The sequence below is a fragment of the Mizuhopecten yessoensis genome, unplaced genomic scaffold (genome assembly GCF_002113885.1).
Source record: "Mizuhopecten yessoensis strain PY_sf001 unplaced genomic scaffold, ASM211388v2 scaffold10629, whole genome shotgun sequence".
Taxonomy (NCBI): domain Eukaryota; kingdom Metazoa; phylum Mollusca; class Bivalvia; order Pectinida; family Pectinidae; genus Mizuhopecten; species Mizuhopecten yessoensis.
Genome location: NW_018408642.1, coordinates 329,684 through 342,880, shown reverse-complemented (window position 1 = coordinate 342,880; position 13,197 = coordinate 329,684). Strand labels below are relative to the sequence as shown.

General features: G+C 32.8%; 1 protein-coding gene across 5 annotated transcripts in view; it reads left to right on the top strand.

The window, feature by feature from the left end:
• LOC110461496 (tetratricopeptide repeat protein 14-like) overlaps window positions 1–13,197 on the top strand; it is a 25,674-nt gene that overhangs the window by 2,838 nt on the left and 9,639 nt on the right. For 2 of the 5 annotated variants that reach the window (XR_002464138.1, XM_021514970.1), the window contains exons 3-13: window positions 245–366; window positions 6,756–6,832; window positions 7,541–7,663; window positions 7,834–7,918; window positions 8,272–8,363; window positions 8,894–8,931; window positions 9,168–9,308; window positions 9,757–9,828; window positions 10,389–10,508; window positions 11,262–11,384; window positions 12,102–12,216. Coding sequence is in view for 4 of the 5 variants with exons in the window: in XM_021514970.1 (XP_021370645.1) it covers window positions 245–366; window positions 6,756–6,832; window positions 7,541–7,663; window positions 7,834–7,918; window positions 8,272–8,363; window positions 8,894–8,931; window positions 9,168–9,308; window positions 9,757–9,828; window positions 10,389–10,508; window positions 11,262–11,384; window positions 12,102–12,216 (1,108 nt within the window). In the remaining variant the exon portion in view is untranslated. Of the gene's footprint in view, window positions 1–244; window positions 367–2,538; window positions 4,798–5,113; window positions 5,696–6,755; window positions 6,833–7,540; window positions 7,664–7,833; window positions 7,919–8,271; window positions 8,364–8,893; window positions 8,932–9,167; window positions 9,309–9,756; window positions 9,829–10,388; window positions 10,509–11,261; window positions 11,385–12,101; window positions 12,217–13,197 lie in introns of those variants that run through there. The other 3 variants (XM_021514974.1, XM_021514972.1, XM_021514971.1) reach the window with 3 other exon arrangements.

Here is a 13,197-nt window from a genome sequence, read left to right as displayed (position 1 = left end):
ATTTCATCTTGCTAGCTGATACAGGTTTATTTCATCTTGCTAGCTGATACAGGTACATTTCATCTTGCTAGCTGATACAGGTTTATTTCATCTTGCTAGCTGATACAGGTACATTTCATCTTGCTAGCTGATACAGGTATATTTCATCTTGCTAGCTGATACAGGTATATTTCATCCCTCAGTTAATTACTGACGAATACAATAAAAGTACTTAACAAGTTCAAGTAAGAATACATTGTTACAGAGAGGATGACTTCCAGCAGAAACTACGTCGGTTCGTTGCTCGGAAGTCTGACCTGTTGTTCTCTCCCAACGACCCCAAAGAGGACGAAGCTCGGACGGATGACAATAAGGTGGACGAGGACGGTGTGTATTAAACAGTGATCGGTTAAGGTCTATTAGTGGAAGTGTATTTTATTTCTCCCCTTGTCAAGACAGAAGTTATTTCCTTTTCATAGGTTACATATGTTATACTGTTATGAAATTCTTAACACAAAAACATTATATTTGCTGAAATCAAAGGCTACCAGAAATTGCATGGATACAAAATTTGAACCCAGGTAATCAAAGTCACCTGACCTTTACCCATTGTGAATCAATGTCATAAACTATCACTGATATTCAAAAATACCTTATAGCTATATCACTGTTATTATTACGCTTCAACTCAAAACACAATTGGAATGAGACTGTTTGTGTTAAAAATGTGTAATAACACTTTATCATCCTGTCATAATGTTTAATGGTAGCACACAGTATTTCATATTAGTGTGTAATGTGTAATAACACTTTATCATCCTGTCATAATATTTAATGGTAGCACACAGTATTTCATATTTGTGTGTAATGTGTAATAACACTTGATCATCCTGTCATAATGTTTAATGGTAGCACACAGTTTTTCATACAGGCAGGCAGTCTTTAATTAATGATATATTTATATAAAACTTGATTCTGTACTGTTGATACAGGCAGGCAGTCTATAATTAATGATATATTTATATAAAACTTAATCCTGTACTGTTGAAACAGGCAGGCAGTCTTTAATTAATGATATATTTATATAAAACTTGATTCTGTACTGTTGAAACAGACAGGCAGTCTTTAATTAAAGATATATTTATATAAAACTTGATTCTGTACTGTTGAAACAGGCAGTCTTTAATTAATGATATATTTATATAAAACTTGATTCTGTACTGTTGAAACAGACAGGCAGTCTTTAATTAATGATATATTTATATAAAACTTGATTCTGTACTGTTGAAACAGACAGGCAGTCTTTAATTAATGATATATTTATATAAAACTTGATTCTGTACTGTTGAAACAGGCAGGCAGTCTTTAATTAATGATATATTTATATAAAACTTGATTCTGTACTGTTGAAACAGACAGGCAGTCTTTAATTAATGATATATTTATATAAAACTTGATTCTGTACTGTTGAAACAGACAGGCAGTCTTTAATTAATGATATATTTATATAAAACTTGATTCTGTACTGTTGAAACAGACAGGCAGTCTTTAATTAATGATATATTTATATAAAACTTGATTCTGTACTGTTGAAACAGACAGGCAGTCTTTAATTAATGATATATTTATATAAAACTTGATTCTGTACTGTTGAAACAGACAGGCAGTCTTTAATTAATGATATATTTATATAAAACTTGATTCTGTACTGTTGAAACAGACAGGCAGTCTTTAATTAATGATATATTTATATAAAACTTGATTCTGTACTGTTGAAACAGACAGGCAGTCTTTAATTAATGATATATTTATATAAAACTTGATTCTGTACTGTTGAAACAGACAGGCAGTCTTTAATTAATGATATATTTATATAAAACTTGATTCTGTACTGTTGAAACAGACAGGCAGTCTTTAATTAATGATATATTTATATAAAACTTGATTCTGTACTGTTGAAACAGACAGGCAGTCTTTAATTAATGATATATTTATATAAAACTTGATTCTGTACTGTTGAAACAGACAGGCAGTCTTTAATTAATGATATATTTATATAAAACTTGATTCTGTACTGTTGAAACAGACAGGCAGTCTTTAATTAATGATATATTTATATAAAACTTGATTCTGTACTGTTGAAACAGACAGGCAGTCTTTAATTAATGATATATTTATATAAAACTTGATTCTGTACTGTTGAAACAGACAGGCAGTCTTTAATTAATGATATATTTATATAAAACTTAATCCTGTACTGTTGAAACAGGCAGGCAGTCTTTAATTAATGATATATTTATATAAAACTTATTCTGTACTGTTGAAACAGACAGGCAGTCTTTAATTAATGATATATGTATATAAAACTTAATCCTGTACTGTTGAAACAGGCAGGCAGTCTTTAATTAATGATATATTTATATAAAACTTGATTCTGTACTGTTGAAGAAGGCAACATTTTCTTTGTGGAAACTGCATTAAACATTATTTTAACTCTGATTTAATTTTTCTCACTTTTAAGAATTATTTTCTGTAAAATGTTTGTCATAAACATCTAACTTAATCTTTTCTTGTTTGTTTCCACTCTTTCCTGCCTCGTAACCAGTTATCTCCCCTACATTGAGCTTCCTGCACAGAGTAATCATACATAATTTTATGATTTGTTTTTAAATATAGATAGACCAATGCCATCGAAGTTGTTTTCAATTTAAGGTCATTTCCTGGCCTGGTAAAGTGTCCACTCTCAAGTAGATAATTTTAAACATCAAAAGTGATGCATAATTCCTCACAACTGGCCTGAGTTAATTAAGTTTCCAACATTTTCTCACCGTCCTTTTATATTCCAAAATTCTTAAATATAATTAATATCAAATTTATCAATATCATACAAGGCTGGCAGGCCATAGGTAATCAGCTATCATTGTCATTTTCCTTCAAGGTTCCTAACATCCTTAATTTAGCACGAAAGGTTCACATGTCTTGTATATATTTGGCGTCGTGATTTTTTGTGGAAGTCGGACATTTTGCCAATGCATGCTGATTCCTTGAGGTTTCTACAACCAGACATCCATCTGTTGATCCTGTGGAAGAGATTTAGGTAGGTTACTGGATTGTATAAAACAAATTCTCACAATTCTCTAACAATTATTGTGTTTTCAAACAAAACATACCACGGAATGTGTTTTTTAGATTATTTATTTTTGAAGTATATCCAAAGTCATTTATATTTCCAGAATTTGTTTTCAGATGTACAAGATAGATTTATTGTAGCAAAATTTTACTATGATCAGAACAAAATTATTTAACATTTCATTGAAAAATATTCCATTCCATCTGAAATATAACTGGTATTTAATAATACTACTCCTTCATCATGTATTAACGAATTTAATAATACTACTCCTTCATCGTGTATTAACAAATTTAATAATACTACTCCTTCATCATGTATTAACAAATTTAATAATATTACTCCTTCATCATGTATTAACAAATTTAATGATACTACTCCTTCATCATGTATTAACAAATTAAATAATACTACTCCTTCATCATGTATTAACAAATTTAATAATACTACTCCTTCATCATGTAGTAACAAATTTTATAATACTACTCCTTCATCATGTATTAACAAATTTAATAAGAATTGTTTGGAAAGAAAATAAATATTATGAAAATTGTTTTCAAAGAAAATAATCTGAAAAAAGGAGTTCAGTAAGAACATTTTTGATACATGTCTAAAACCTGAAAATGTCGTTTGGAGTTTGAACAGCAAGATACATTTTGTTGAATTTAAGAAAAAACAATTGTAGACTTAAAACAAATATAATGTAACAGAAGATTTGTTCTCTGTGTCCTGTTGCAATTCTAACACAAACATCAATAATAACTGGCATGACTTCGTGAATAGCTATAAATTAAAAATTGAAAATGGTCCACATTTGATTTGCAGGAAATGAACGATTTCATCAGTGAACCAGTTACAGATGAAAACAAATTTTGAAGAATAAGAAGTTGATGCTGACATGAAATTCATGATACCTACCTATGGAAAGCCAACAGTTTTAGCCTGATGATGAACTACTTACTATCACTTCACTGGAGATTGAGGATGATACAATGCTGTATTGAGGGAAATAAGACTTTTTTTTAAATGTCTTTGATTGTTCAAAAGACAGTTGTTGATTTTATTATCAAATCTAATGTCATGGAGTATTTGTTGAATAAATAAAAACAGCAAACAGCAAAGACATGCAAATATATGTATGTCCTTTTCATCTGTAAAGTCGAGAAATCATAATGCATGCAAAAAGTCTGTAAGCTATCCTAACACAAGGAGGATTGGAATGTTAAGTTTGCAGTTAATTGTATTAATACAAGTTAATAGTGAACCTTTTCCAGTGGCGCCCAGATAGAGAGGAAGAGCTGAAGATGGGATATTCTTGGATTACAGGCACTTTGCAAGTTATTGACTGAGATGCCTTAACCATTCCTAGACATGGTTTACTGGGCATAGAGAACTACCAAAGAAGATCACAGAGTCTGTATCTGAAGATGGTTCATACGATGTATGTGTGCTATACATTTGCCTGGGAGCATAATATTAAATTATCAGATCATGCCAGTCAGATGGGACCACAGAGTTTTCCAAGAAATATTCAAATTTCAGAATTTGGAATTGGTGGAAAGTTCAGCAAATTAATTCAATGAAAAAACAAACTCCTTGCCAACACATCAGTGACTGGCATGCTGCTTTTATGTCTGAAGATATTTGGTGTCGGCGAGGACAACTGTGGACAGCACAAAAATTACTTGGTAAGTTAATTATTGTTTCAATTGTTAAAAGACTCCCTAATATAAAAGTCAGTCATGCAATAATGAATAAACTAGTGAAATGACTAGACTACTATGACAGGCGTTATCTTTGTACAAGGCACTGTCTACTCTGATTACCCATAGAACCACATGGTATTGTAGTCAGGTTGCAGAAATTTCCAGATTGTATACTCTATATGTTCTACATTGTCAGAACCATATTATTTGGCCTGTTCAGACTGAAATCCAGAATTCTGTACAATGTTTATAAACCAATTCCTTTCTATAATAATGTGTTTCTCTATTTTTGTTACAGCCCCGAAAAAAGGAATGTGTTGGTGGAATTATATCTATAACAAAGAGGGTAAAAGTCCCCTGATTAAGTACGGTAACATGTATGTAGATACCAGATCAGTCAAGGGTTGAAGTTGAGTGAAAGATGACGGTAAGAATTACTCCATGTAATCACCCGTAGATGATGTTCTGTACGAGGATCAGCTATTATAAGATGTTGCAATTTATGACTCAAAAGCATTTTGAAGGCAACAAGTATTGGACTTCCAAACAAGCAGTGTCAACAAATCTAATTAATGTGGCAATGCTGAGTTCAGATGAAAGAGTTGATGAAGAGGAATTCCAGTAATTACCTGTGGACAGCAGTGGATCATGTACAGCCATTTGTTGAAGAGTCACGTGGAATTTAAAATCTTCAAAACCATTACTGACACAAAGAAGACCACAAAAAAATCTGGAGACCAAGAAGATCGTATCTGGTCAACATCTCAAATTTCTTTTCTTATAGCATGGTGTTTTCAGTCTAAAGGATGTCAATGTAATCAAAGTTGTGCCAAGTATGCAAATCAGCTTGATGCTGTTAGATATTAGCATCTGATTCTAGGTATGTTTGGTATTGATGCATATTCATTCCCCATAAAAAACAAGCAAATTTTGAAAATATTGCTGTAAGAGGGTTTTTTCCTGTGGGTTATCTCATATCATTAAAATATCAATGGCCCAGACATGGGTTGGTTCACTGGAAATCACTTAGATTTTAGGGGATATACATTTTGGTGAAAATTGTAATGATAACCTGGCATATTCGCCCAAATTACCACCCAGGTTCCTTGTAAAATTGACTGAAGGGGTACATGTTGGGATAGTAGTTTTGGCAGACACTATGTTTAAATGCGACATAACTGTTTAATGTATTTTAAACGAAATTTGAAAATTGTTTTTTTTTTTAAACTTTTGAAACCACTCATGATTGTGAGACTGAAATGTCCAATATGTAAAGAGTATATAATATATTTTATTAACTGGAACAGACCATGACGAAGGGTATAATTAGGAAAGTGGGTTCCTGTATCATTTCTATAAGTAACAAAAACGAGGAGGGGTGTTAATTAGAGTAAATATGGTATCTCAAATTATATATCCCATTTATTTATTGTAACAGTGGATAGGATCTAAAATGTTCCTGTCGTAATGTTAAATCCTTACAAATATTTTGATTCAAGCATTATCGCCAAAATAAGTATCCTTGAAAAGTAAGTGATCTTCATCATGGATCATAAGAAAATGACCATTTTACATTAACAAAACATCATGATTTCATAGTACTGAAATAGCGCAAAGGATCTCAACTCTCCATATTTTCTTTGCAGAATTTTATTTTCACAGCTAGTTTTGACTTGTAATTGACTTTATAAATATAGCTATCATAAAAAGATTTCTATGAAACAAATGTATGCGTTGAAGGTTGTTTAATTTGTTTAAAAGAACAAAAACACTGCCTTTTTGGTTCAGCTTTTCTGATTTTTCTTTTATCACAAAAAAGGGTGTACAGTTATGAATAGCTCTTTTGTGTCAAGTGTTTCAAGTTCGACTTTCATCTGTGTAAGTGATTATTGTTGGAAAAGTTGAATGGTAACTTATTATGCATCATAAATATTTTTCAGATAAATTTGCCAAGATGCCACCCCTGGAATCTTTCATGGGCATTTCACCAAATTATTGTAGGGAGCACTTCTTCAATGTAAGTACTGGGACCAATTTACTCACATTTTGCGGAAGGATTTAACCACAAATTAATCAATGCAGTGAAAATTTCAAGTTCCAGGCTTGATGTTGTATATTATTATTATTATTGTAACATACGTACAGGATAAGACAGCTGACCAACAGTTCATACAAAATACATCAAACTGTTCGCTTTATTGACAACCAATCTTTTAAATTTAAAAGATTATAGTCATATTAAATGGTATTCCTTTCTCATTATAATCATTCTTTTCTGCTCAAATGTTGACACAGACACAATGAAATGTTTCACCGTTTGACAAGATATATTAACAAATACCAAAGGATGACTATTGACTATAAGAATACAATAAAGGATGACTATTGACTATAAGAATACAATAAAAAGTGGGAACCTTTCACTATGTGAAAATATCATTCATCATTCATGAACACTATACTGCATGAAAATAAATGTTCAGATGAAAACACCAAAATAATTCTGCACAAATTGAAAGCTGTATACAGTATTGCCTTTTGTATAAGCTGTGCTGCTAGTAATGACATGGTAGAATAGACACTCAACAACTCGACGTATGTAGAAAAGCTATGTCGAAGCAATGATTACATATAATAAGCCTAGATATGTCATGTTTATAAAACTGATCAGTCCACTACCACTATCTGCCAGTCAATAATGCTATCACTGATTGTTTTCCGACAGAGTCTAGAGAAGCGTGACTTGGTGGTGGGTGTGGTATCGTCAGTGATGGACAGTGGTGTTGTGGTCACTTTGTTGTGTATGGACGGTGGAAAGGTCCGAGATATTGACGAGCTGAAGACTACGGTAAGAAAGCAGGAAAGGACTTAAAAGAAACAACCATTTAATCATTTTTAAAAATGAAAACAAAATTTGCTCACATGCAATTATAAACCAACTGCACAAGTTCAAGAAATATTGTAGAACTTTTTGTATGCCAAGTATATTTAAGATAGTGCTCTTTATATTATTTTCAGGCCTTCTGTCCTGTGAAGGAGTTACCTAGGCTGTTTGCTAACCAGAGTCCGCTTGAAGGATTTCAGGTCAAAGACAAGGTCAGAGGTAAGGTCAGAGGTCATTCGAAGTTGGTCAAAGATATGCAGTGTCTAGGTATCACTCAAAGGTCAGGGGTGAAGGAAGGATCAAAGGTCAGAAATTGAGTCGCTATCGTGGTATGCTTGTGTTACCAACAAATATTTTTGGGAATTTATTATTTTTAGAATTAGTGTAAACTGATCCCTAAGTGAGTGTAGCTGTGAACTGAACACTATGTGAACGTTAGTTGGGACTGATCGCTATGATCTGTTTTGAGTTTGAACTGATCAATTTGTGAGGTCTGAACTGATCACTAAGTTTGAATTGATAATATTGCGGATGAACGTTTGAACTGACTGCTACCAATGTGACTTTGACAGGTGTTGTGCTGAACGTAAACCAGGAAACGGAGAGGATCATCATCTCCATGGTGGAGCGGGCACTTTCAGAGGAACAGTCCAACATCAAGTTGGTCAGTCTTGTCTCACTGGTCAATCCAGCAGTAAAATGACCAATGCATATTTTAAATAATAGCATTACTCATATGAAAAACTATTTAGAAGAATTGTCTGTAAAAAATGCGTAAATTATTAGATGTCAACTGTTTTATTTTTGTTTTCTGAAATATTTTTCAAAAATTTATCTTGTGTTCATCAGTTTTGTACTATTTCGATGAAATTTTAGTGTCTGCATGGGTTGTTTAGTGAATGCTGTCCTTAAATTAAACAGGTCTTCTTCTGCACAGTTTAAATGTGATCCTTGGAATGTGTTGCAGGCTTCTTAAAATTCCTACATTAAAAATCAATATAAAGATACCTTCAGTATAATTCTGATATAAATCTGATAGATATATAACAATTAGGGAAACTCCCAAACTCTCTATGTCCTTTAATATCACTCTCCGTTCCCAACTGGAAAAAAAGATTTTTGGAGTCTGTTTGTTCATTGTATTAGCCAAATGAACTTAACAATAATTGACTGTACTTTCCCGCTATCTTACAGGGTTTGATCAATGAAGACGACTTTCCAGTTCATTATAGGTAAGAAATTAACATATTTAATTTAATGTTTTGTATTGATCATAACAGCAATACATTTCTTTGGAAATAATGAAAAAAAATGCACTTTCCATGTGATCCATGGAAAAATAATGATATATAAGACATTTTATTTGTAAATAATTTTACAGGAATAGATTAAGAGATATTAACTGCCCATTTTTTTTACTTGTTTGTTATTTCAGTTGTGTATTTCATTTATTCTTCGTTTTGTTCAGACGGAAGTTACACATACGTGGACTGGCTTTTGATGAGCTGCTACACTCCATTCTCGGCTTCAACAATTCCGGCAATGTGTCGAGTCTGTTAGGGCTATTACATCTGTCCGACTCCACTTCCATCATGCGTGGGCTTCACAGGTAGCTTGTAGTCATTTAGGCATCCATCACATTTAACTTAAAGATAAGGTCTAGGTTATTTATAAAGTTAGTAGTTACAGATGGTTCGAGGAGCAACAAAGAAAACGTATAATGCTTTGCTATCATTGATTATTGAAATTCGTTGAAACAAATTATTTTATTTTATAGCTTTGAGCATGTCAAGACATTTTCTACTTTTAATATGCTAAATATACTTATAACAAATCTAATAATGTAAAGAAATCTAAATCAATAGCATTACCTTTATATAGAGAGAGAAAGAGTATTTTATAAAAACATGATATTGAGGGAAAATTGACAATGAATGACAAGGCTAAAGTGGAATTCACTGTACAAGGTTCAGGAAGGTAGATTCCTGATTCTGGATGTCTCGCTTAGCAATGTCCTGTGTTAAATCATTAAGCAGAAGATTCTTTTATTATTCTAGGAAAACAATACCAGAAAAGGAGTATGCTGAAAGTTTGAGGAAATATCAGTCTCAAAAGTGGGCACATCAAAGGTAAGTTATCATAAGAGATAGTCCTTTGTATACAAATCAGAGAGTGTTACAGTCAGTTACAATTTCATTTTTGTTTGAGACATTTCATTAGAGAAATATTTACCAAAACCATTCATTTGCAAATTCTTTTGTTTTGCAGGATAACTATTGGGTGTAAGTTTAACTGGGGGTAGATTTGTTCACTAGAGAAGTGTTGTGGATATTGTGTTCCTTAATTACATCTGAGGGTCTGTTCCTGTACGTTTACTTGCCATGTGTGAAATTGGCGTGGAATCTTGTTTGAAATATGCATAATTGGGGGAACAAAACAGACTTAATGTCAAAAATAGTGATCCCATTTCTTAATCAAGAGACCTCTGGATAATTACCGCTGGAGTATACAAGCTCTGAGGAATCAGTTAGTGACTTCTGTATGGTAATCGGTTCTGGTCTTCAAAAGAAAGATGCAACAACAAGAAATCAATTAAGTGCTGTCAATTTTGGTTTATATTCACCTTATATTTACATTTCTAATCTTGATTTGAATACTTTTAACACTTGGAAATTAATTTGTTTTTCAGTGTTGCTAATGGTGTGTCCATGTTCAAGGCTGGCAAGCAGGTGGAAGCTATGCAGTACCTCAACAAGGCTCTTCAGATAGACAGTAAAAATGTGGAGGCACTGGTTGCTCGTGGGGCGCTGTAAGTTGAACTAAAGAATTTACCTGGACGTTATTTTTTTACAGAGCATTGATACAAAAGCTCATCTCTTTGTGGTAAGTACAAATAGAGTCGAGTGGAATTCGTTCTGCAAATTATGACACATGAAATAATATATTATTTAATTCACCTTAAATATTTACACTGTGAAACATGTCAATAATATGAAACCTGAGAGGAACAACAAAAATAGTTTTCTTATATTAAAAAAAGTTTAACAAAACCCAGGAGACCTAACAAATTAGTTCTTGACAATAAAACATTTTGATAGAGATTTTCATTGGATTTTCATTGAATTTTCATAGCGATTTTGTTCAGTATACATTTAAAGACATTCATAATTAAACCAAGGGAACCGAAGGAGTTTGTTCACTATAGAGTAATTTGTTTACAGTCCAGTGTTCTCGGGGACAATTCATGATGTTTCCATGGAACCCAACAGAAGTTTTATAAACAAAAGTTTAGTATTGCATACATTAAGGGCTATTCTTTATATGAATATATGGGAGGTCCAGGGGGTGGGGGAGGATAGCTCTTATATCTAGTTATGGGTGATGTGGTCTGAAATACCTTATCATTTGTTTATTGTGCCCAAGGAAAAAACTTTTTGGGTGATAAGTATATCAATTTATGGAATAGTTTTTAATTTGTTAGTAAATTTGTTTCACTTCCATACAGAAGAAAATTTTCTTGTTGGATGGAATCCTCAAAGTTATGTTATCTCATTTTATGCAGGTATGCCAACAATGAAAGTTACAACCTAGCCATCGAGGACTTTGAGCTGGCTTTGAAATTTAATAACCAGCATCAGAACGCGAGGAAATACCTGTATGAAACTCTGCTGGCCTTCGCCAAGGTGTAAGTAGACATCAACAAACAACTAAAACAACTAGAGCTAGGTAGCCTAGTCATGTTACTGGGGGTTTCTCCAATTTTGCAACCAGTTCATATATATGAAAACACTGAGCGTAATCATTCAGATATTTCCATATCAGAGATTTTTTTTGTAATTACCTGTAGTTGTATACTTTTTTGGACAAAATATAAATTTCATAAAATGCAAAGAATAAACAAAATTATGATTATTTGTCCCCAACCAACCAGGTAATGTCATATGTGATTCTGATGTTTCCTTTTTGTTTGTCCATATACCGTCTTCTGTGTTCCATATACCGTCTTCTGTGTTCCATATACCGTCTTCTGTGTTCCATATACCGTCTTCTGTGTTCCGTATACCGTCTTCTGTGTTCCATATACCGCCTTCTGTGTTCCATATATCATTCTATCCATACATTTTGTCTTTGGCATATTTCACCTGCAGTTAACAAATTAAATATAACTTGATATGCAGATAAATCTTGAATTTTTAGAATGTCACATACAACAGGAGGTCACTGACCTCTGATACCAGTCACTGAAACATGTCCTCATAGAACTCAGTGATTGAACAAATTGTATCCATATCCTCATTTTATAACCGTGATACTTCAGTGTGTCCACATAACGGTTGATCCTGAGGGAAGTGTAAAGTGCTGAAAAACCAGAAACTATCATTGGTGTCTATGTGCTTCACAGGTTAGAAGACCAGACTGACTTTGAGAATGCTGAGAAACAGTACAGAAAAGCCATATTGTTACAACCCAGCTCTGTGGAGGTTCGAGAACTTATCCGCTACATGATAGTTAGAAAGGTATGAAATACATTGCATTGCTTCAGAATAAAATTTTATCCAGTTCTGACAGTATTCTTGAAAGATGATTGTAATCAAAAGAAAATGTCATGAATAAGATTATGAAAGAGGGTTCTATTAATATCATGATTTTTCCCCCCATTTTTGTTTGTTTTACCAGCCTGTCACAAATTCTCCTTAACAAGCAGGTGTCCTCTCATATTCCTTGTAAAATCTAGAGAGATAGAGTTGTAACTTGTGCTATTGTCTTGATGAAGTGACAATAAGTTGTAACTTGTGCTATTGTCTTGATGAAGTGACTATAAGTTGTAACTTGTGCTATTGTCATGATGAAGTGACTATAAGTTATAACTTGTGCTATTGTCTACTCCCATAACATGAGAGGCCGCTGGTCGGCCTTTTTTCAATCGGATATGATTTTGCCGACTGCGACCTCTCATTTCCGAAGCACTAATTCTTTGATGCAGTTTCCGCCCGAAATCCGGGCGGAACAAAATCGGCTTGAAAAACTCACATAAGTGGTTAACAGTTCATGACAACGATGTCTACTCAAGGTTTATATAATATAGATCTCATATATATGTCACAGACACAAATATATAGTATATTACGGAATAGAACACTCAAAATACATGTCCATGTCGTTGTAGCACATCTCTGACCTACATTTAAAACATGGCTTCTGGATTAATACAAAATATCAGGGGGGATTTCAAACGAAACGAAATGATACAGAGTTTGTTTGTATTCCGCTTGTGAAACATTACATGTAATCCATTTTTGTATTAATCGGAAAAATCATGGCAAATGCTGTCTGCTTTGCTTCGAATGAGGAAAAACTCATTATTTATGTCTTTGACATGAAATTTTTCTCATATAATCATGGATTTATGGAAAGGAATATTTATTGGACCCTTTTGACCATTTAAATGTATGTAAACACGATATACTCTTTCTTAATCCGAACTTTGAAAATGTGAT